The sequence below is a fragment of the Rhinatrema bivittatum genome, chromosome 5 (assembly GCF_901001135.1).
Source record: "Rhinatrema bivittatum chromosome 5, aRhiBiv1.1, whole genome shotgun sequence".
Lineage (NCBI taxonomy): Eukaryota > Metazoa > Chordata > Amphibia > Gymnophiona > Rhinatrematidae > Rhinatrema > Rhinatrema bivittatum.
The window spans coordinates 362,986,189-363,003,124 of NC_042619.1; the positions used below are offsets into that span (position 1 = coordinate 362,986,189).

Here is a 16,936-nt window from a genome sequence, read left to right on the forward strand (position 1 = left end):
CCTAATGGCTGTACATTTCATGCGGAACCTGCTTCAGTTAAAGCTTCCCCTAAGGCTCCCACTGTATCTTGGGACCTCAACATGGTGTTGGTCTCAGCTGATGAAATCTCTCATTGAGCCATTGTGCTCCTTTGACCTGAAGTACCTGACCTGGAAGGTCATATTTTTGATGGCATCACTTAAGTACGCAGAGTCAGCGAGCTCCAGCCCTTAATAACTTATCTACCTTACACTAATTTTTTTCACAACAGGGTGGTTTCTGCCTAAGGTAGTGTCAGACTTCTATCTTAACCAGGCCATAGTTCTGTGAATGTGTTTTTTTTTCCCCAGGCCCCATTTGCACCAAGGCGAACAAGCCCTGCACGGTTTGGACTGCAAAAGAGTCTTAGCCTTCTGTCTGGAGCAGATAGAAACCTATAGACAATACACCCAACTCTTTGTTTCTTTTGATCAGATCAAGTTGGGGATCACCTTTGCCAAGCAGACTGTATCTCCTTCTGTTACGCCTAGATGGTACTGCATGTTGGGGGCCATATCAAGGCTTATTCTGTTTGAGCCATGGCAGCGTCTGTGGCCTACTTCTGAGCAGTCTCCATGGAGATCTGCAAGACTGAGACGTGGTGTTCCATCCACTCATTCACATCACATTACTATCTGGATAGGTATGACTGATGTGACAGTAGATTTTGCCAATCTGTCATTTGGAACTTGTTTGAGGTGTAGAACTCAACTCTGTTCCTGCCTAGGGCCTGTTCTTTCTTTTCTTTCCTTGCTACCAAAAAACTAGTTGCTGTACTTGTTGGCATTTATTTTGGTGTTTTGTTGGTCTCCTTTTTTGTTGGGGGGCAGCCTGTAGCTAGGGATTTACCTATGTGTGAGGACTGCCTTCCTGCTTGTCCTTGGAGAAAACAGAGTTGCTTATCTGTAATAGGTGTTCTCTGAGGACAGCAGGATGCTCACAAAACCTGCCCGCCACCCCACAGAGTTGGGTTTCCACTACATAGGTTTTCTCATTTTTATTTTATTACTATTTTAATTCCCCCAGCTGATTTTAATCCTCCTACAGGTTTAAGCCAGTCACTCTAAAAGGATTATGCAACTGAACCAAATTCCTCAGGCCTGAGCAACACAAGATGGACAACCAACCATGTGGTGGTCTCTGCAGTTTTAATACTGAGGAGAAAAAGCTGCTATTCTTCATATCAAGCATCTGTTTTCACTTTAGAATTTTGTTGGAACTCCTGGACACAAACTTGCTGAATCTGTGGCCTTGACAATGTTGTATGCAGTGATGAAGCTCATTATTGTTCGGCAGATGTCTTCTGACTTTTATGCCAGGATCTTTGTAAGACTATGTATATACGTATCAGCTAAGATGAAGTCATATTGGAAGCCCATCAATCCTATGCTAACTGGTTATAGTAAAATCCAGTCAATATTAACTTGGATAATATGCCTTGAGAAAAGAAAAGGACTTTGGAGCTACTAATTTGAGACCACTGCACTACTTGCTGATGTTCATGCAAACTTCAAATTTAAGAATTTGGCACCCGAGCCTTTTCACAAACCTCAAGCTAAGCTTTGAGACTGGCTCCCAGCTCAGACCAGTCCTGCTCCATTAGCTCAAGAGTACTTGCCATTCTTATCCTTGCCTAAGTCATTGCAACCCAAGCCATCTTCACCTAGTCTCTTTCTTGCATAGCTTAAGGAGGCATCTGTAAGTACTCTGGGTCTGCTGCCCTGAGATGGTGGTATTAACCTGTTATTTGCCTGCTGGAGGAGCAGCCAGCTTCCCTCTATACTAAGACAGAAATCTGCTTCTCTAGAAAGACAACCCGACTGTAGCAGAGAATGGGAAAGCCTGAGACTATAAGAACATAAGAAAATGCCATACTGGGTCAGACCAAGGGTCCATCAAGCCCAGCATCCTGTTTCCAACAGTGGCCAATCCAGGCCATAAGAACCTGGCAAGCACCCAAAAACTAAGTCTATTCCATGTAACCATTGCTAATGACAGTGGCTATTCTCTAAATGAACTTAATAGCAGGTAATGGACTTCTCCAAGAACTTATCCAATCCTTTTTTAAATATAGCTATACTAACTGCACTAACCACATCCTCTGGCAACAAATTCCAGAGTTTAATTGTGCGTTGAGTAAAAAAGAACTTTCTCCGATTAGTTTTAAATGTGCCCCATGCTAACTTCATGGAGTGCCCCCTAGTCTTTCTACTATCTGAAAGAGTAAATAACCGATTCACATCTACCCGTTCTAGACATCTCATGATTTTAAATACCTCTATCATATCCCCCCTCAGCCGTCTCTTCTCCAAGCTGAAAAGTCCTAACCTCTTTAGTATTTCCTCATAGGGGAGCTATTCCATTCTCCTTATCATTTTGGTAGCCCTTCTCTGCACCTTCTCCATCGCAATTATATGTTTTTTGAGATGCGGCGACCAGAATTGTACACAGTATTCAAGGTGCGGTCTCACCATGGAGCGATACAGAGGCATTATGATATTTTCCGTTTTATTCACCATTCCCTTTCTAATAATTCCCAACATTCTGTTTGCTTTTTTGACTGCTGCAGCACACTGAACCGACGATTTCAATATGTTATCCACTATGACGTCTAAATCTCTTTCTTGGGTTGTAGTACCTAATATGGAACCCAACATTGTGTAATTATAGCATAGGTTATTTTTCCCTATATGCATCACCTTGCACTTATCCACATTAAATTTCATCTGCCATTTGGATGCCCAATTTTCCAGTCTCACAAGGTCTTCACGCAATTTATCTCAATCTGCTTGTGATTTAACTACTCTGAACAATTTTGTGTCATCTGCAAATTTGATTATCTCACTCGTCGCATTTCTTTCCAGATCATTTATAAATATATTGAAAAGTAAGGGTCCCAATACAGATCCCTGAGGCACTCCACTGTCCACTCCCTTCCACTGAGAAAATTGTCCATTTAATCCTACTCTCTGTTTCCTGTCTTTTAGCCAGTTTGCAGTCCACGAAAGGACATCGCCACCTATCCCATGACTTTTTACTTTTCCTAGAAGCCTCTCATGAGGAACCTTGTCAAACACCTTCTGAAAATCCAAGTATACTACATCTACCGGTTCACCTTTATCCACATGTTTATTAACTCCATCAAAAATGTGAAGCAGATTTGTGAGGCAAGACTTGCCTTGGGTAAAGCCATGCTGACTTTGTTCCATTAAAGCATGTCTTTCTATATGTTCTGTGATTTTGATGTTTAGAAAACTTTCCACTATTTTTCCTGGCACTGAAGTCAGGCTAACCGGTCTGTAGTTTCCCGGATCGCCCCGGGAGCCCTTTTTAAATATTGGGGTTACATTAGCTATCCTCCAGTCTTCAGGTACAATGGATGATTTTAATGATAGGTTACAAATTTTTACTAATAGGTCTGAAATTTCATTTTTTAGTTCCTTCAGAACTCTGGGGTGTATACCATCCGGTCCAGGTGATTTACTATTCTTCAGTTTGTCAGTCAGGTCTACCACATCTTCTAGGTTCACTGTGATTTGATTCAGTCCATCTGAATCATTACCCATGAAAACCTTCTCCATTACGGGTACCTCCCCAACATCCTCTTCAGTAAACATCTATCTTTGTGACATCTTCATCTACTCCTAATCAGCATAACTGGCTAAATTACTACTTTAAGCTGGGTAGTTTAATTGGCATTGCATTTGAGAAGTGCAAGTGGCTTTGAACTATATACAGGGGTTTCATAACTTTTGTAATGCACGATTTGCTCTGTTAAACCAGAAACCTAAAACAATATGTACCATATACAAAACGTATATTTTATGCTGCTACAATAAAACTTATCTGCCTCAAGAAAGGTGCAGGCATTGTGCCCTCTTTATGTGAACTTGGACCTTATTTTATCTAATTTAAATGTCAAATCACATAAGACTAATTATCCCTTATGCCCCAACACACTGTCCCTCATTCCCAGCAAATATTCTCTCACTCTGTCTCCCCCCAACTCATCCCTTACCACCTGTCTCCCCCGCAGCAATTTCTCCACACTCTTTCCCCATCCCCCATCTTATCCTCACTGGAATCTCCTAGCTGTCAGTCTCTACCAGTTGATTCCCCGTCCCTCTCTTTCCTGCTTGCTAATGATTCTGTAGGCATTGGTTGTCGTCTTCTTGCATTGCACCGTTCTGAGTGTGAGCAACATTGTGGCTGAAACCCTACACTGTTCTCATCATGAGAACAGAGTGGAAGTTTGGGTACTGTATAGCTAGTGCTGAGTATTACATGGTGCAGGAAGCAGACAGCACTGGCTCCTCCTCCTCCAGGTTTGTAGCACCCTGCTCTTCAGTCAGATACTGCTCCGCTGGCAGTTCCTCCTCTTTTAGCTCACAGAGCCTGTTTTTAATATTGCCATTCTCATAAAGCTGGCTTTTCAAGAATTTTGTGCAGGCAAAAGTAAATTCTGTGCTGAGTGTGGAGGGGAGTTTTGCATTCCACCGTCCAGCAGAAGTAAGCTGTAAGACACCCTTTGCTTAGTGATGTCTCAAGTTTTCTGCATATTTTTACAGATGATGTTAGAGAAAGCATACAAAGGCATGGCTTTGGGAATGCTTTCCGACATAGATTTGTAGAAGGGGGTAATGGGGTTCTTCAGTAGATGCTATCCTTCTGAATAGTCATTCCACTTGTTGCAACATGTTCTGCTTGTTGCAACTCTGAGGTAAGCAGGGGAGGGGGAAAGTAGCTTAGAGGGTGCCTGTGTGTAGGATTGTGGTGCTTAAGGGAGGGAGTTAAAAACTGTGATATTTTGGAAGCACACCATTCCAAAAGCCTGCCACCCCTCCTTTCTACCAGCAGCATGGCCCAGAACAAAAAAATAGGAAGATTTAAATTTGCTTGACTGCCCCAAAACATTCTAGTCTTGGTTCAAACTTTAGAAAGCAAGCAAGGAAGCTTGTGGAACATGCACATACATAGTGATAAATCTCTGATGTGTGTCTATGTAGCTTGCTTATTGTGGCAGTTACTACCCCTAACCAGTTAAGCTAGATACTTCATTTAGATGCAGCTCCAGCACTGCTCTCTACATCAGTGGTGGGGGTGGACGGTAACTAGAACCAAAAAGTTACTAATAAGGGCCAAGAGTAACAGATAAGTATGAGAAAAAAAAATGTGTGAAAGCTTGCTGGGCAGACTGGATGGGCTGTTTGGCCTTCTGCCATTATTTCTATGTTTCTATCTGGTTGAATTTCTCTCTGGTTTTCTTCCACATGGGTGGATAAGCAGATAAATCAGTACTAGCTCCTTCCATATATTATGTTCATTGGTCTATGGTACATATGGAGATAATCTGCCTATGTACTGCCGAGGCCTTTGCACATATCCCAAAAAACTGTTCTGTAATGTTTTCAAACGTTTTATATACAGATTGTAGGTAATTCTTTGTTTACTGGGTCATGGTCTAAGTGATGGGTCTCTAAGCAAACTGTTAAGGTTCTAGAAACTGTTAAAAATGCAATATGGCTCATTTTCTTTTTCTTTCATTTTAAAATGAAATCCGTAAACATTTCCTTAATTTTATGTATGTACATTGTAATATTTCACAAAAGTGGGGGGAGGTGGTGGGCTTGGTTTTTAATGTGTTTGTAGTTGGAAGGAATTCAGTTTAGCAAATAAAGAAGTGCTGCATGCTAGCTGTGATATTACTCAACCCAACAGGCAGGGCGCTTTCACCTAAATATGAACCCAGAAACATAAAATTCAATTTTTCTCCTTAATTAAATTGTACAAGAAAAGTGTATTTTAATAAGATAGTTATATTTGTGGATCACTCTTAATAATTCCATAATGCACTAAGATGCTTTAATACATTTTTCACAAAACCTGAGAAATTTGTATCCCCCCGACCAAAGGAAAATGGACAAACCCCAAAACAAAGATTGAGGACAGTTTGTTCTCAGAAAATATTGACCCATTGTTTCTGATTTTCAAACTCCTCAGCCTCTCCCACTTCCTTCCACCAAGCCAAATTTAGTGGCTTTTCTGTTCCTCTTTTGGACTGTTATTTTGCCTCTGTCCCCAATCCCTCCTCCCTTCAGACCTCTTTTACATAACACTTTCTAACATTTCATCATAAAAAGTGCATCTTTTATTGCACATGTTTTACTTAGCTGTTTTCTTTATCTTCCTTTTTGTTTGAATCCCAGCAATAGTGATCTACCATATATCCTTGTCTCTGTCTATCCCATGTATTAGTTGATAGGTGAGTTTGAGACCAAAATCCATTGAAATGCATTGACCAGTGCATAAGTCGAGATTTAAAATGAGTGATCAATCAGGAAGGTAATTCAAGAAAAGCCATGAATAAAAAATAAAATAAATAAATTCACCTGGTGCACTAATTTAAGACAGGTCACAGGCATCACAAGAGTTAGACACACACATTAAGTTAAGTGGCTAACTCTGAGTATTGGAGTTGGCCGCTTAACTTATGTGGCTAACTCTGCTCTGTTTTGGTGGTTCACGTGTAATTAAGCACGTACCTTGGAGACTTTATAGTATACGTGGAAAAACGGATAGTATACGTGAACAAGTTGAGATGGCTTTTATGGGCCTATTTTCCAGTATAAATTTCTCGACTTATACACGAGTATCTACAGTAAAAATGTTTCCCCAAATGGAATAAAATCAATTTCAGAATTCCTAGGGGACTAGGAAGGAGAATTTCCCAACCTCAGAGTTCTGGAAGTTTTCATATCAGATTCCATACCCATTTCAAGTGTTCCCCCCAGGTCATGAGAGAGCTTCTTAGATTAGTTCTTATCTGCTATCTTGAAATAAATCCTTTTTGGCTGGAGTTAAGACAGCTGGTGCTTTCTGTATCACTTGTGCCATGCTCTGAATTAAGCAGTGCAACTATTATGTAACTGCAATCTTAGAGCTTTGAAAAGGATGGTATGTAGAATATTTGCAGGCACATTTATTTATTTTATTTATTTATTCGAGATTAAAAATCACATCATGCTGGTTTACATAAAACAAGGGGGTGTGAAAACAAAGTAAAACGTAACATTAACAAGTGCAAACATTTGAAACTCCAAGTTATTAGATTATTGAAATTGTGCTTTTTTTTTTTTTTTTTTTAATATTTAACTAGTTGAAACACATAAAACATCTGTGATCAAATGAGTATTTCTTTTGAAGCATCCCTCTCCCTCCTTCCCTCTCTCCTGCCATCACCCTGTCACCCATCCTACTCATCTTCCCCATACTCCTCCTCGCTCCCCTCCTTTCTCATTTCTCTTTCCTTTCTCCCTCACCATTAGCACAAGGGAAACGTCCTCTGCTGCCTCAGCCTTGAGTTGTCAACCCATGCTGCTTTTGCCATCTCCTGCCTTGCCATTCTCGCTGTCGGCATGGCCCCTGCTGCCAGTGGAGCCCGCGGATGCCAATTCATGACATTTTCATAGTTGGCTGGTAATGACTCCATTCTCCCAAATCATTGCCTGTGGCTCTGATGGAGCGCACACCTGCCATCAACTTTCACTAATAAGCTATAAAATAAACACTTGCTGTTACCACAGACAGCTTTCATTGTAATTATTTGTCTAGTATTGCTAGCAAACATATCCATATCAAGGATGAAGCCCTGTTATGATACTTTGTCTCTCCAGCAAACATGAGCGACTGCAGTACCAGCAGTGGCCATAAGGAGTCTGTATCTGCTTCCGGTATTACAGTAGTAGGATACTGCTGCCTGGTGGCCACTACTAGAGTGCACTTCCACAGACCATCCCTGAGTGTGCTGGGCCTTCTTCCAGCCCACGTAGTCCCTTGCCCTTCCACTGTACAGGTTCTCCTTGCGGCCTGTGCACCTTGATTCACATAGATGGGCATGTGAATATCATGGACCCTGACAGATGAACACCACTGTTAGGAACCTAAGCAATTTAGATATATAGACAGATATGTAGATATATAATTGACATTTCTAGTTGTTAATGGCATCAATAATAATCTACCCAGGATGACAAGTACCAAAGAGGTAGTCAACAGAAATTGACTTGAGAGCCAGTTGGTCTTTACCTGTTCTTGTCTAGTATGCTAACTGGAACTTTTGTTTGCTTTTTTAATTCTGTTTAGAAATCTTATTTTCAGATAGACATTAAAACATATATTAATAAATTTGATAGTCTACTAAGTACATTTTAGACTATATTTACTTTCATAAATGAAAAATGTGATTTTGTTAATGAGAACTGCATATGAAGAATGTGAGATGTTTGCATTTCTATGCCTGAACATAAGATATTGAAAGAGATGCAGGTAAATATAGAGTCCTTACACTTAGTCACTAAGGGGTAGATTTTAAAAAAATACGCGCGCTTCCATGTGCACGCACTACCCAGCGCACCCACATAGGCGCGCAATTTTATAACATGCACACACTGGCACATGCGTGTTATAAAATTCCAGGTTGGCATGCACAAGGGGGGGGGTTAATTCACAAAGAACAAAGAACAAAAGTGGATATACACTCTTAATAGCCTTTCTCCAAACGGCTTTCATAATGAAATCAAGTGATGTTACTTCACTTAATTTTAATTTAGGATGATTCTCATGGGTTCACTGTATTTACAATATTAGTCTCTGATTGGTCAGAAATCACCGCGTTGGTGTAACCTGATTGGACACTTGTTTTTCGCGCCATTTGACAGCATCTTTAAATGTCTGTATCTGTTTTTACTCATCACGCTCCCTGTATACCTATGTTAACGCCGTTTGAGGTATGTACTCTTAGTGACTGTGTCTACCCTTTCTGGTAGTCCTTTTGCTTGTTTATTTTTTCGATTGGAAATCTGATGTACTACTGTTCCTCCTGACACAGCCTTTTGGCGAAAGACGGGGTCCATGTCAGGGGACCCATTTAAAATTCTATTATTATAAAATAGTGGAGCTGATGTCCATAATAAAGTTTCATACAAATACTTGGGGTCGGATTTTAAGAGCCCTGCTCGCCTAAATCTGCCCAAATCCGGGCGGATTTAGGTGAGCAGGGCCCTGCGCGCCGGTGAGCCTATTTTACATAGGCCTACCGGCGCGCGCAGAGCCCCGGGACTCGCGTAAGTCCCGGGGTTTTCGGAGGGGGGCGTGTCGGGGGCGGGACCGAGTGCAGCGCCGTTTTGGGGGCGTGTCGGGAGCGGGTCCGGGGGTGTGGTTACGGCCCGGGGGCGTGGCTGCGCCCTCCGGACCCGCCCCCAGGTCACATCCCGGTGCGCTAGCGGCCTGCTGGCGCGCGGGGATTTACGCCTCCCTCTGGGAGGCGTAAATCCCCCAACAAAGGTAAGGATGGGGATTTAGACAGGGCCGGGCGGGTGGATTAGGTAGGGGAAGGGAGGGGAAGGTGAGGGGAGGGCAAAAGAAAGTTCCCTCCGAGGCCGCTCCGATTTCGGAGCAGCCTCGGAGGGAACGGAGGTAGGCTGCGCGGCTCGGCGCGCGCCGGCTATACAGAATCCATAGCCTTGCACGCGCCGATCCCGGATTTTAGCGGATACGCGCGGCTCCGCGCGTATCTACTAAAATCCCGCGTACTTTTGCTGGCGCCTGATGCGCGCGGTCTGAAAATCTACCCCTTGGTGACTAAGTGTAAGGACTGTATACTTTCTTGCATCTCTTTCAATTGATTTGATATCTGAGTGCAGTCCAGTTCTCCGTTTTTGTTTGTGAACATAAGATTGCCATACGGGGTCAGACCAAGGGTCCATCCTGTTTCCAGTGGTGGCCAATCCAAGTTACAAGTACCTGGCAAATAACAAACATTAAATAGATCCCAAGCTACTAATCCTTATTGATTAATAGCAGCTTATGGCCTTCTGCTCTAGGAACTTATCCAAATCTTGTTTAAACCCAACTATACTAACTGCTGTAACCACAACCTCTGGCAATGAATTCCGGAGCTTAATTATGCATTGAATGAAAAACAGTTTTCTCCAGTTTGTTTTAAATGAGCTACTTGCTAACTTCATGGAGTGACCCCTAGTCCTTGTATTATCCGAAAGAGTAAATAAACCACATTTACCCATTCAAGTCCTTTCAGGATTGTGTAGACTTCTATCATATCCCCCCTCAGCCATCTCTTCTCCAAGCTGAACAGCCCTGACCTCTTTAGTCTTTCCTCAAAGGGGAGCTGTTCCATCCTCTTCTGTTATGCTCAGTGAAGTGGACCCTTAGTCCAACAATGACTGATTAGGCCACCGTCGGTAGGCGAGGCCGATCCTCGGAGTTGCAGGTAGGAATGAAGAAGATCTGGATGCAGGCGCCTCCTGCTGGTCGTGTAATCCAGATGCTGGCGCCTCCAGCGGGTCGAGGAGCAAACCCCGAGGATCTCTTAAAGAAGTTCAGTCCAGTAGTTGTGAGCCAGAGATGTCCGCAGCCAGTCCAGGGGTCGAGAGCCAGAGGTGTCCGCAGCCAGTCCAAGAATCCAGAGCCAGAGAAGGTACGTCACCAAGCCAGGGATCGAGGAACCAGAAGAGACGTCAGCCGGACCAGGAATCAACACAGAAGGACAACTAGGAACCAGGAACTGAACAAACTCAGGAGCCAAGAAGTCAAGGCAAGGTCTGAGGGCACAGACCTTGCTTAAAAGCCGCGCGGAGAAGACGCCGCGGCCATGTTGAGGAAGCTGCCGCTGAGGATCCCGTCAGCGCCGATGCTCCGTCCGGCCCCTGGGGACAGCGGTAGGTCCCGGTCGCGGCTTTGCCGCGGCCGGTATTCATAACATCTTCATCATGTTGGTCGCCCTTCTCTGTACTTTTTCCAATGCAACTGTATCTTTTTTTGAGATGCAGTGACCAGAACTGCACACAGTATTTAAGGTGTGGTCTCACCATGGAGCGATACAGAGGCATTATGACATCCACCATTTTATTCGCCATTCCTTTCCTAATAATTCCTAACATTCTGTTTGCTTTTTTGACTGCCACAGCACACTGAGCTGAAGATTTCATTGTATTATCCACTATGATGCCTAGATCTCTTTCCTCGGTGGTAACTCCTAATGTGGAGCCTAACATTGTGTAACCACAGCAAGGGTTATTTTTCCCTATATACATCACCTTGCACTTGTCCACATTAAATTTCAAATGCCATTTGGATGCCCAGTCATCCAGTCTCACAAGGTACTCCTGCAATTTATCACAATCTGCTTGAGATTTAACTGCTTTGCATAATTTTGTGTCATCTGTAAATTTAAGCTCCTGTCTTGTCATGTCCCTTTCCATATCATTTATAGATATATTAAAAAACACAGGTCCTAGTACAGATCCCTGAGGCACTCCACTGTTTACCTTTTTCCACTGTGAAAACAGACCATTTAATCATACTCTGCTTACTGTCTTTGAACCAGTTTGCATCCACAAAAGGATATCACCTCCTAGCCCATGACGTTTTAGTTTTCTTAGAAGCCTCTCGTAAGGGACTTCGGTGAATGCCTTCGGAAAATCCAAATACATCACATCTACCGGTTCACCTTTGTCCACATGTTTATTTACCCCTTCATAAAAATGTAGATTTGTTAGGCAAGACTTCCCTTGGGTAAATCCATGCTGGCTGTGTCCCATTAAACCAAGTCTGTCTAAATGTTCTGTGATTCTATTCTTTATAACAGTTTCCACGATTTTTCCCGGCACTGAAGTGTGGCTCACTGGTCTATAGTTTCCAGATCTCCCTTGGAGCTCTTTTTAAATATTGGGATTACATTGGCCTCACTTCAGTCTTCAGGTACAATGAATGATTTTAATGATAGGCTACAAATTTGTACTAATAGGTCTGACATTTCATTTTTTAGTTCTTTTAGAACCCTGGGGTGTATACCATCCAGTCCAGGAGATTTACTACTCTTCAGTTTGTCAGTGTGGCTTACCACATCTTCCCGGTTCACCATGATTTGGTTCAGTTCACTTGAATCATTGCCCTTGAAAAACATCTTTGGAATGGGTATCTGCCCAACATCTTCTTCAATAAATACTGAAGCAAAGAATTTGTTTAGTCTTTCTGCAATGGCCTTATCTTCCCTAAGTGCCCCTTTAACCTCTCAATCATCTGACGGTCCAGCCGACTCTCTCACAGGCTTTCTGTTTCAGATATATTTTTTAAAATTTTTTATCATGAGTTTTTGCCTCTACGGCCAACTTCTTTTCAAATTCTCTCTTAGCCTGTTTTTTTAATGTCTTACATTTAATTTGCTAGTGCTTATGATTTATCCTATTTTCCTCTGATGGATCCTTCTTCCAGTTTTGGATGAAGATCTTTTGGCTAAAATAGCTTCTTTCACCTGCTATTAATTAAGTTGACTTAGAATATAGCCACTGCTATTAATAGCAAGGGTAACATGGAATAGACTTAGAGGTAGATCTACCTCTACGTAGCCGCGCGTATCTTATAAAATCCGGGGTCGGCGCGCGCAAGGCTGCGCAAAATTGGCAGCCTGCGTGCGCCGAGCTGTGCAGCCTGCCTCCGTTCCCTCCGCGTCCCCCCACCTTCCCCTCCCTTCCCCTATCTACCCCACCCCCCAGCCCTACCTAAATCCCCCCCTACCCGTTGTTGGGCAAGTTACGCCTGCTTTAAGCAAGCGTAACTTGCGCGCGCCGCCCCGGCATCCCCCGGCACAGGCCGCAGTGCCGGGGGACTTGGGACCGCCCTCCCGGCCTGCCCCTGAACTGTCACTACGCCCCTCAGGCATGCCCCCTCCCACCCCTTTTCCGAAGCCCCGGGACTTACGCGCGTCCTGGGGCTTTGCGCGTGCCGGCGGCCTATGCAAAATAGGCGCGCCGGTGCGCGAGTAAATCCGGGAGGATTTAAGCGCGCAGGGGTTTTAAAATCTACCCCTTAGTTTTTGGGTACTTGCCTGGTTCTTATGGCCTGGATTGACCACTGTTGAAAACAGGATGCTGGGCTTGATGGACTCTTGGTCTGACCCAGTATGGCACGTTCTTATGTTCTCACTTTTATAACCATGCCGGCAATCGTATGGCCTTCCTTCCACCTTTCTTAATGTGTGGGATACATCTAGATTGCACTTCTAAGATGGTATTTTTAAACAATGTCCACTCCTGTTGCACATTCTTTACCTTTGTAGATGTACCTTTCAGTTTGTTTGTTTTTTTTAAACTATTTTCTTCATTTTGTCAGTTTCCCTTTTGAAAGTTTAGTGGTAGAGCCATGGATTTACTTATTGTTCCCCTTCCTGTCATTAATTCAAATTTCTTTCCAGTTCTTCTTTAATCCCCTCATCATGTAATCATTGGAGGGAACACAGTTGAATCTTTTATTTTGACTTTGCAATTTTGAAATCATTCAGGCTTATAAGTTCATTTTGTATTTATATGTTTACAGTTGTTTGGCAAATTAATTCATATAGTGAAATTGACACTGAAATATTAGATTTTTCTCTGAATATTCAAAATGGCACGTTTTTCCAAAGTCACATACTATATAAAATGCCTTGCAGGATTTTGCATTGGAATTCAAGTTGTGTTTTTCTCCATCTTCCAAATCAGAAATAAAATGGTCTTCTATTGGGATAAAAGCACCACGTTGAATGGTCTAAAGTGCAATTCTGCTGTTCATCAAAGACATGTGAACAAGTGATTGCAAAGGACATACCGTATTTTCCGGCGTATAAGACGAGTTTTTAACCCCTGAAAATCTTCTCAAAAGTCGGGGGTCGTCTTATACGCCGGGTATCGTCTTATAGTTGTTGCTTCGGCAAGCCCCTTTTGCCCAGCACCGACCAATCGGGCAGCACGCCCTTACTCCTCGAGTCACTCCCTCCTGCTGTAAATGTTGGAATGCATTGGAAGAGGGGTAGTCTTATATGGCGAGTATATCCCAAACTCTATATTTTAACTGGAAAAGTTGGGGGTCGTCTTATGCGCCCAGTCGTCTTATACACCGGAAAATATGGTAAGTGAAAGTTGGGAAGATGTAAAATGTAATGAGATGAGCAAGAATTTCACATGATAAAACTATCTTGGGAAAACCTTATTGAGAAGATGTGTTTTTAGGCAATTATGAAATATATTTAAAAACGATTGAGAGCTGATTCTCCCAAAAAACAGTCAACTTTAGAATTGAGGAATAAAAAAAAGCCTCAAAATCAGGATGGTCTGAGGGATAATTAAAGTGCTCCTATGCTCACTACACTTGTAGGCGCAAACAGGCAGCAAGCTGTGCCCATGGATGCTCTGGAATGTGTACAGACTGCTTGTGATTTGCTGGCAGCACAAGCTTCAGAGGGATCCTAGAGGATCCCTTCCTTGTCTCACACAGTGCAACCTTTTGCTGATTTTCTTTTTTAATATTTTAGGTTAAGCCTCTGCCTCTTTCTTTTCCGACAGAACTTTTTAATGCTGGATGAGATTTCAAAGCCAAGTCTACAACAGGACGAGAAAGACGACGACCACCTTGTTCATATGCAGGACTTAACATGTTATTGGGATAAGGTAAAAAAAAACAAAACCCCAAATAAAAATAAAACAAAATATTGCCTGTAAATTTCCTATAAAATTTTCTGATTCATATACAGTCTTCATTTTTGATAAACCATCATAAGAAACTAACTGGGATGGCCCTATTGCATGACAGCAGTGTTTAGGACAGGGTAAGCAACTCTGATCACTGAGAGCCACAAACAGGCCTGGTTTTCAAGATATCCTGCATGAATATCCATAGGATATATTTTTATACATTGTATCTAGTTATTTTGAAAACCTCAGCAGTAGGGCTTAACTTGTGCCGGAATCGAGCAGAACACTGTTCTGGCACATCTTTGAGGGCTCCAGAGCAGAAGTCATCACCAGGCCTGAAGTGGCTGGCTTCAGTGCAGGGTGCCTTCTTTAAAAGGCTGTGCCTGAAGCACACTGGGATTAGTAGCAGTATGCTTGGATCCTGGCAGGCCTCCTTCTTGCCACTTCTCCAAGGCTGAGGAAGAGCAGCAGTGATGGTGGCCATGGCCGAGGCCGCATTGGACCCCACCCCCTAGGTCCTGGAGTTGTGGTTCTCTAAAAGCGAGATCTTTGCTCACTCTTGCCACCATGGCCGTGGACGCTCCCTTGGCTGGCTCTATTTAACCCTGCCCTTGCCCACTACCACTTTCCTTTCTAGATCCTCCCTGACCAGTGACCACCAGTGCATAAGTGTTTTTTTTTTAAACTTAGATTGTTGGAGAGGTTAGGGGTAAGGGGTGGTTATCAGGAATTTACTGTTCTCATTGTAAAATGAAAATTGGTCATGTATGTTAGTGGTGTAAAGAACACATGCATCTCACAGTTTGGTTTGCATTGCTGCATTGACACTAATAAAAAAAAAAAAGTTTGATTCTAAAAACTAATTCACAGGTCTGGGTTGATTTAAAAGGAACATGAGCCAGAGCATATATGTGTGAGCAAGAGAGCGAGCGAGCCATTGAGCATGTTTGTGAGCTTAAGAGCATGTGCATGTGTGAGAGAGAGAGTTGGTGGGCGTATGAGGGAGTGTGTATGAGAATGAACATATATGTTAGACAGTGTGTGTATATATATGAGAGAGGAGAATGTTTGGTAGGGATGTGCAGAGCAAAATTTTATGTTCATATTTCTTATGTCCGAAAGTGGGTCCCACTTGCGGCCAATATGGACATAAAAAAAATCTAATGAGTTGGGTATATGTACATATGTCGCCCATTAAAGTCAATGGGGGAAGGATTTCCAGCCTATTTTTGGCTGCAGAATTGTGGTTTTCTTATCAATTGGCCCAGGAGAGAGTTCCCTTTCCTTTGTGCAGGGAAGTACTCCCTGGAAAGGGTCCACCCCTAGAGTTGTGTGTACCCGGTGTTTACATTGGCGTCCAGTGAATATCGTTGGCGTCTAGTGAATTCCGTTGGCGTCTAGTGAATTCAGATGGTACTTACGCACTTCAGCAGATGACAAAGGAATTGGAGGATCTCTCAGAAATAAGAATACGTGTGGGAACACAAGGTCTGGATGAACAGGCAGGCACAGCAATGGAGTTAAAACAGCAGTAGGAACACAAGGCCTGGATGAACAGGCACTTCCTTCGAGGACAGAGGTCAATCCCAGCTAGGGACACAAGGCCTGCATGAACAGGCACAGGAACTAGGTTAAAACACTGGTAGCTCGCCAGCATCTTTCTGATGCATGCTAGAATATTGGCAGCGGTGTGGGCATGGTCCATCAGGTGGGTGTGCAGTAAAGCCCACCTCCACCCTCATGCTTGTTCAGGGAAGGACTCCCTGGAACGGGTCCACCCCTAGAGTTGTGTGTACCCGGTGTTTACATTGGCGTCCAGTGAATATCGTTGGCGTCTAGTGAATTCCGTTGGCGTCTAGTGAATTCAGACTGTACTTACGCACTTCAGCTGATGACAAACGAATTGGAGCCTAGGATCTCTCACAAATAAGAATACGTGTGGGAACACAAGGCCTGGATGAACAGTACATCATTCGAGGACAGAGGTCAATTCCAGCTAGGGACACAAGGCCTGCATGAACAGGCACAGCAACCAGGTTAAAACACTTGTGGGAACACAAGGCCTGGATGAACAGGCACAGCCACTGAGTTAAAACACCTGTGGGAACACAAGGCCTGGATGAACAGGCACCGCCACTGAGTTAAAACACCTGTGGGAACACAAGGCCCGGAAGAATGGGCACAGCAACTGAGTTAAAAACACCTGTGGGAACACAAGGCCGGGATGAAGAGGCGCAGCAGTCGAGCACAGAGGTCGATCCCAGCTAGGGACACAAGGCCTGGATGAAGAGGCACATCATTCGAGGACAGAGTTCAATCACAGCTAGGGACACAAGCCGCGGAGGAAAAGACACTAACCAGGATCCTCCAAGCCCTCATTTTCTCCAAATTA

At 43.3% G+C, this 16,936-nt stretch overlaps 1 protein-coding gene across 1 annotated transcript in view; it reads left to right on the plus strand.

Annotated features, from left to right (window-relative positions):
* ABCC4 (ATP binding cassette subfamily C member 4) overlaps window positions 1-16,936 on the plus strand; it is a 1,099,276-nt gene that overhangs the window by 210,596 nt on the left and 871,744 nt on the right. Inside the window, exon 9 of the mRNA XM_029604735.1 lies at window positions 14,416-14,520. Within this exon, the coding sequence (XP_029460595.1) occupies window positions 14,416-14,520 (105 nt within the window). The remainder of the gene's footprint in view (window positions 1-14,415; window positions 14,521-16,936) is intronic.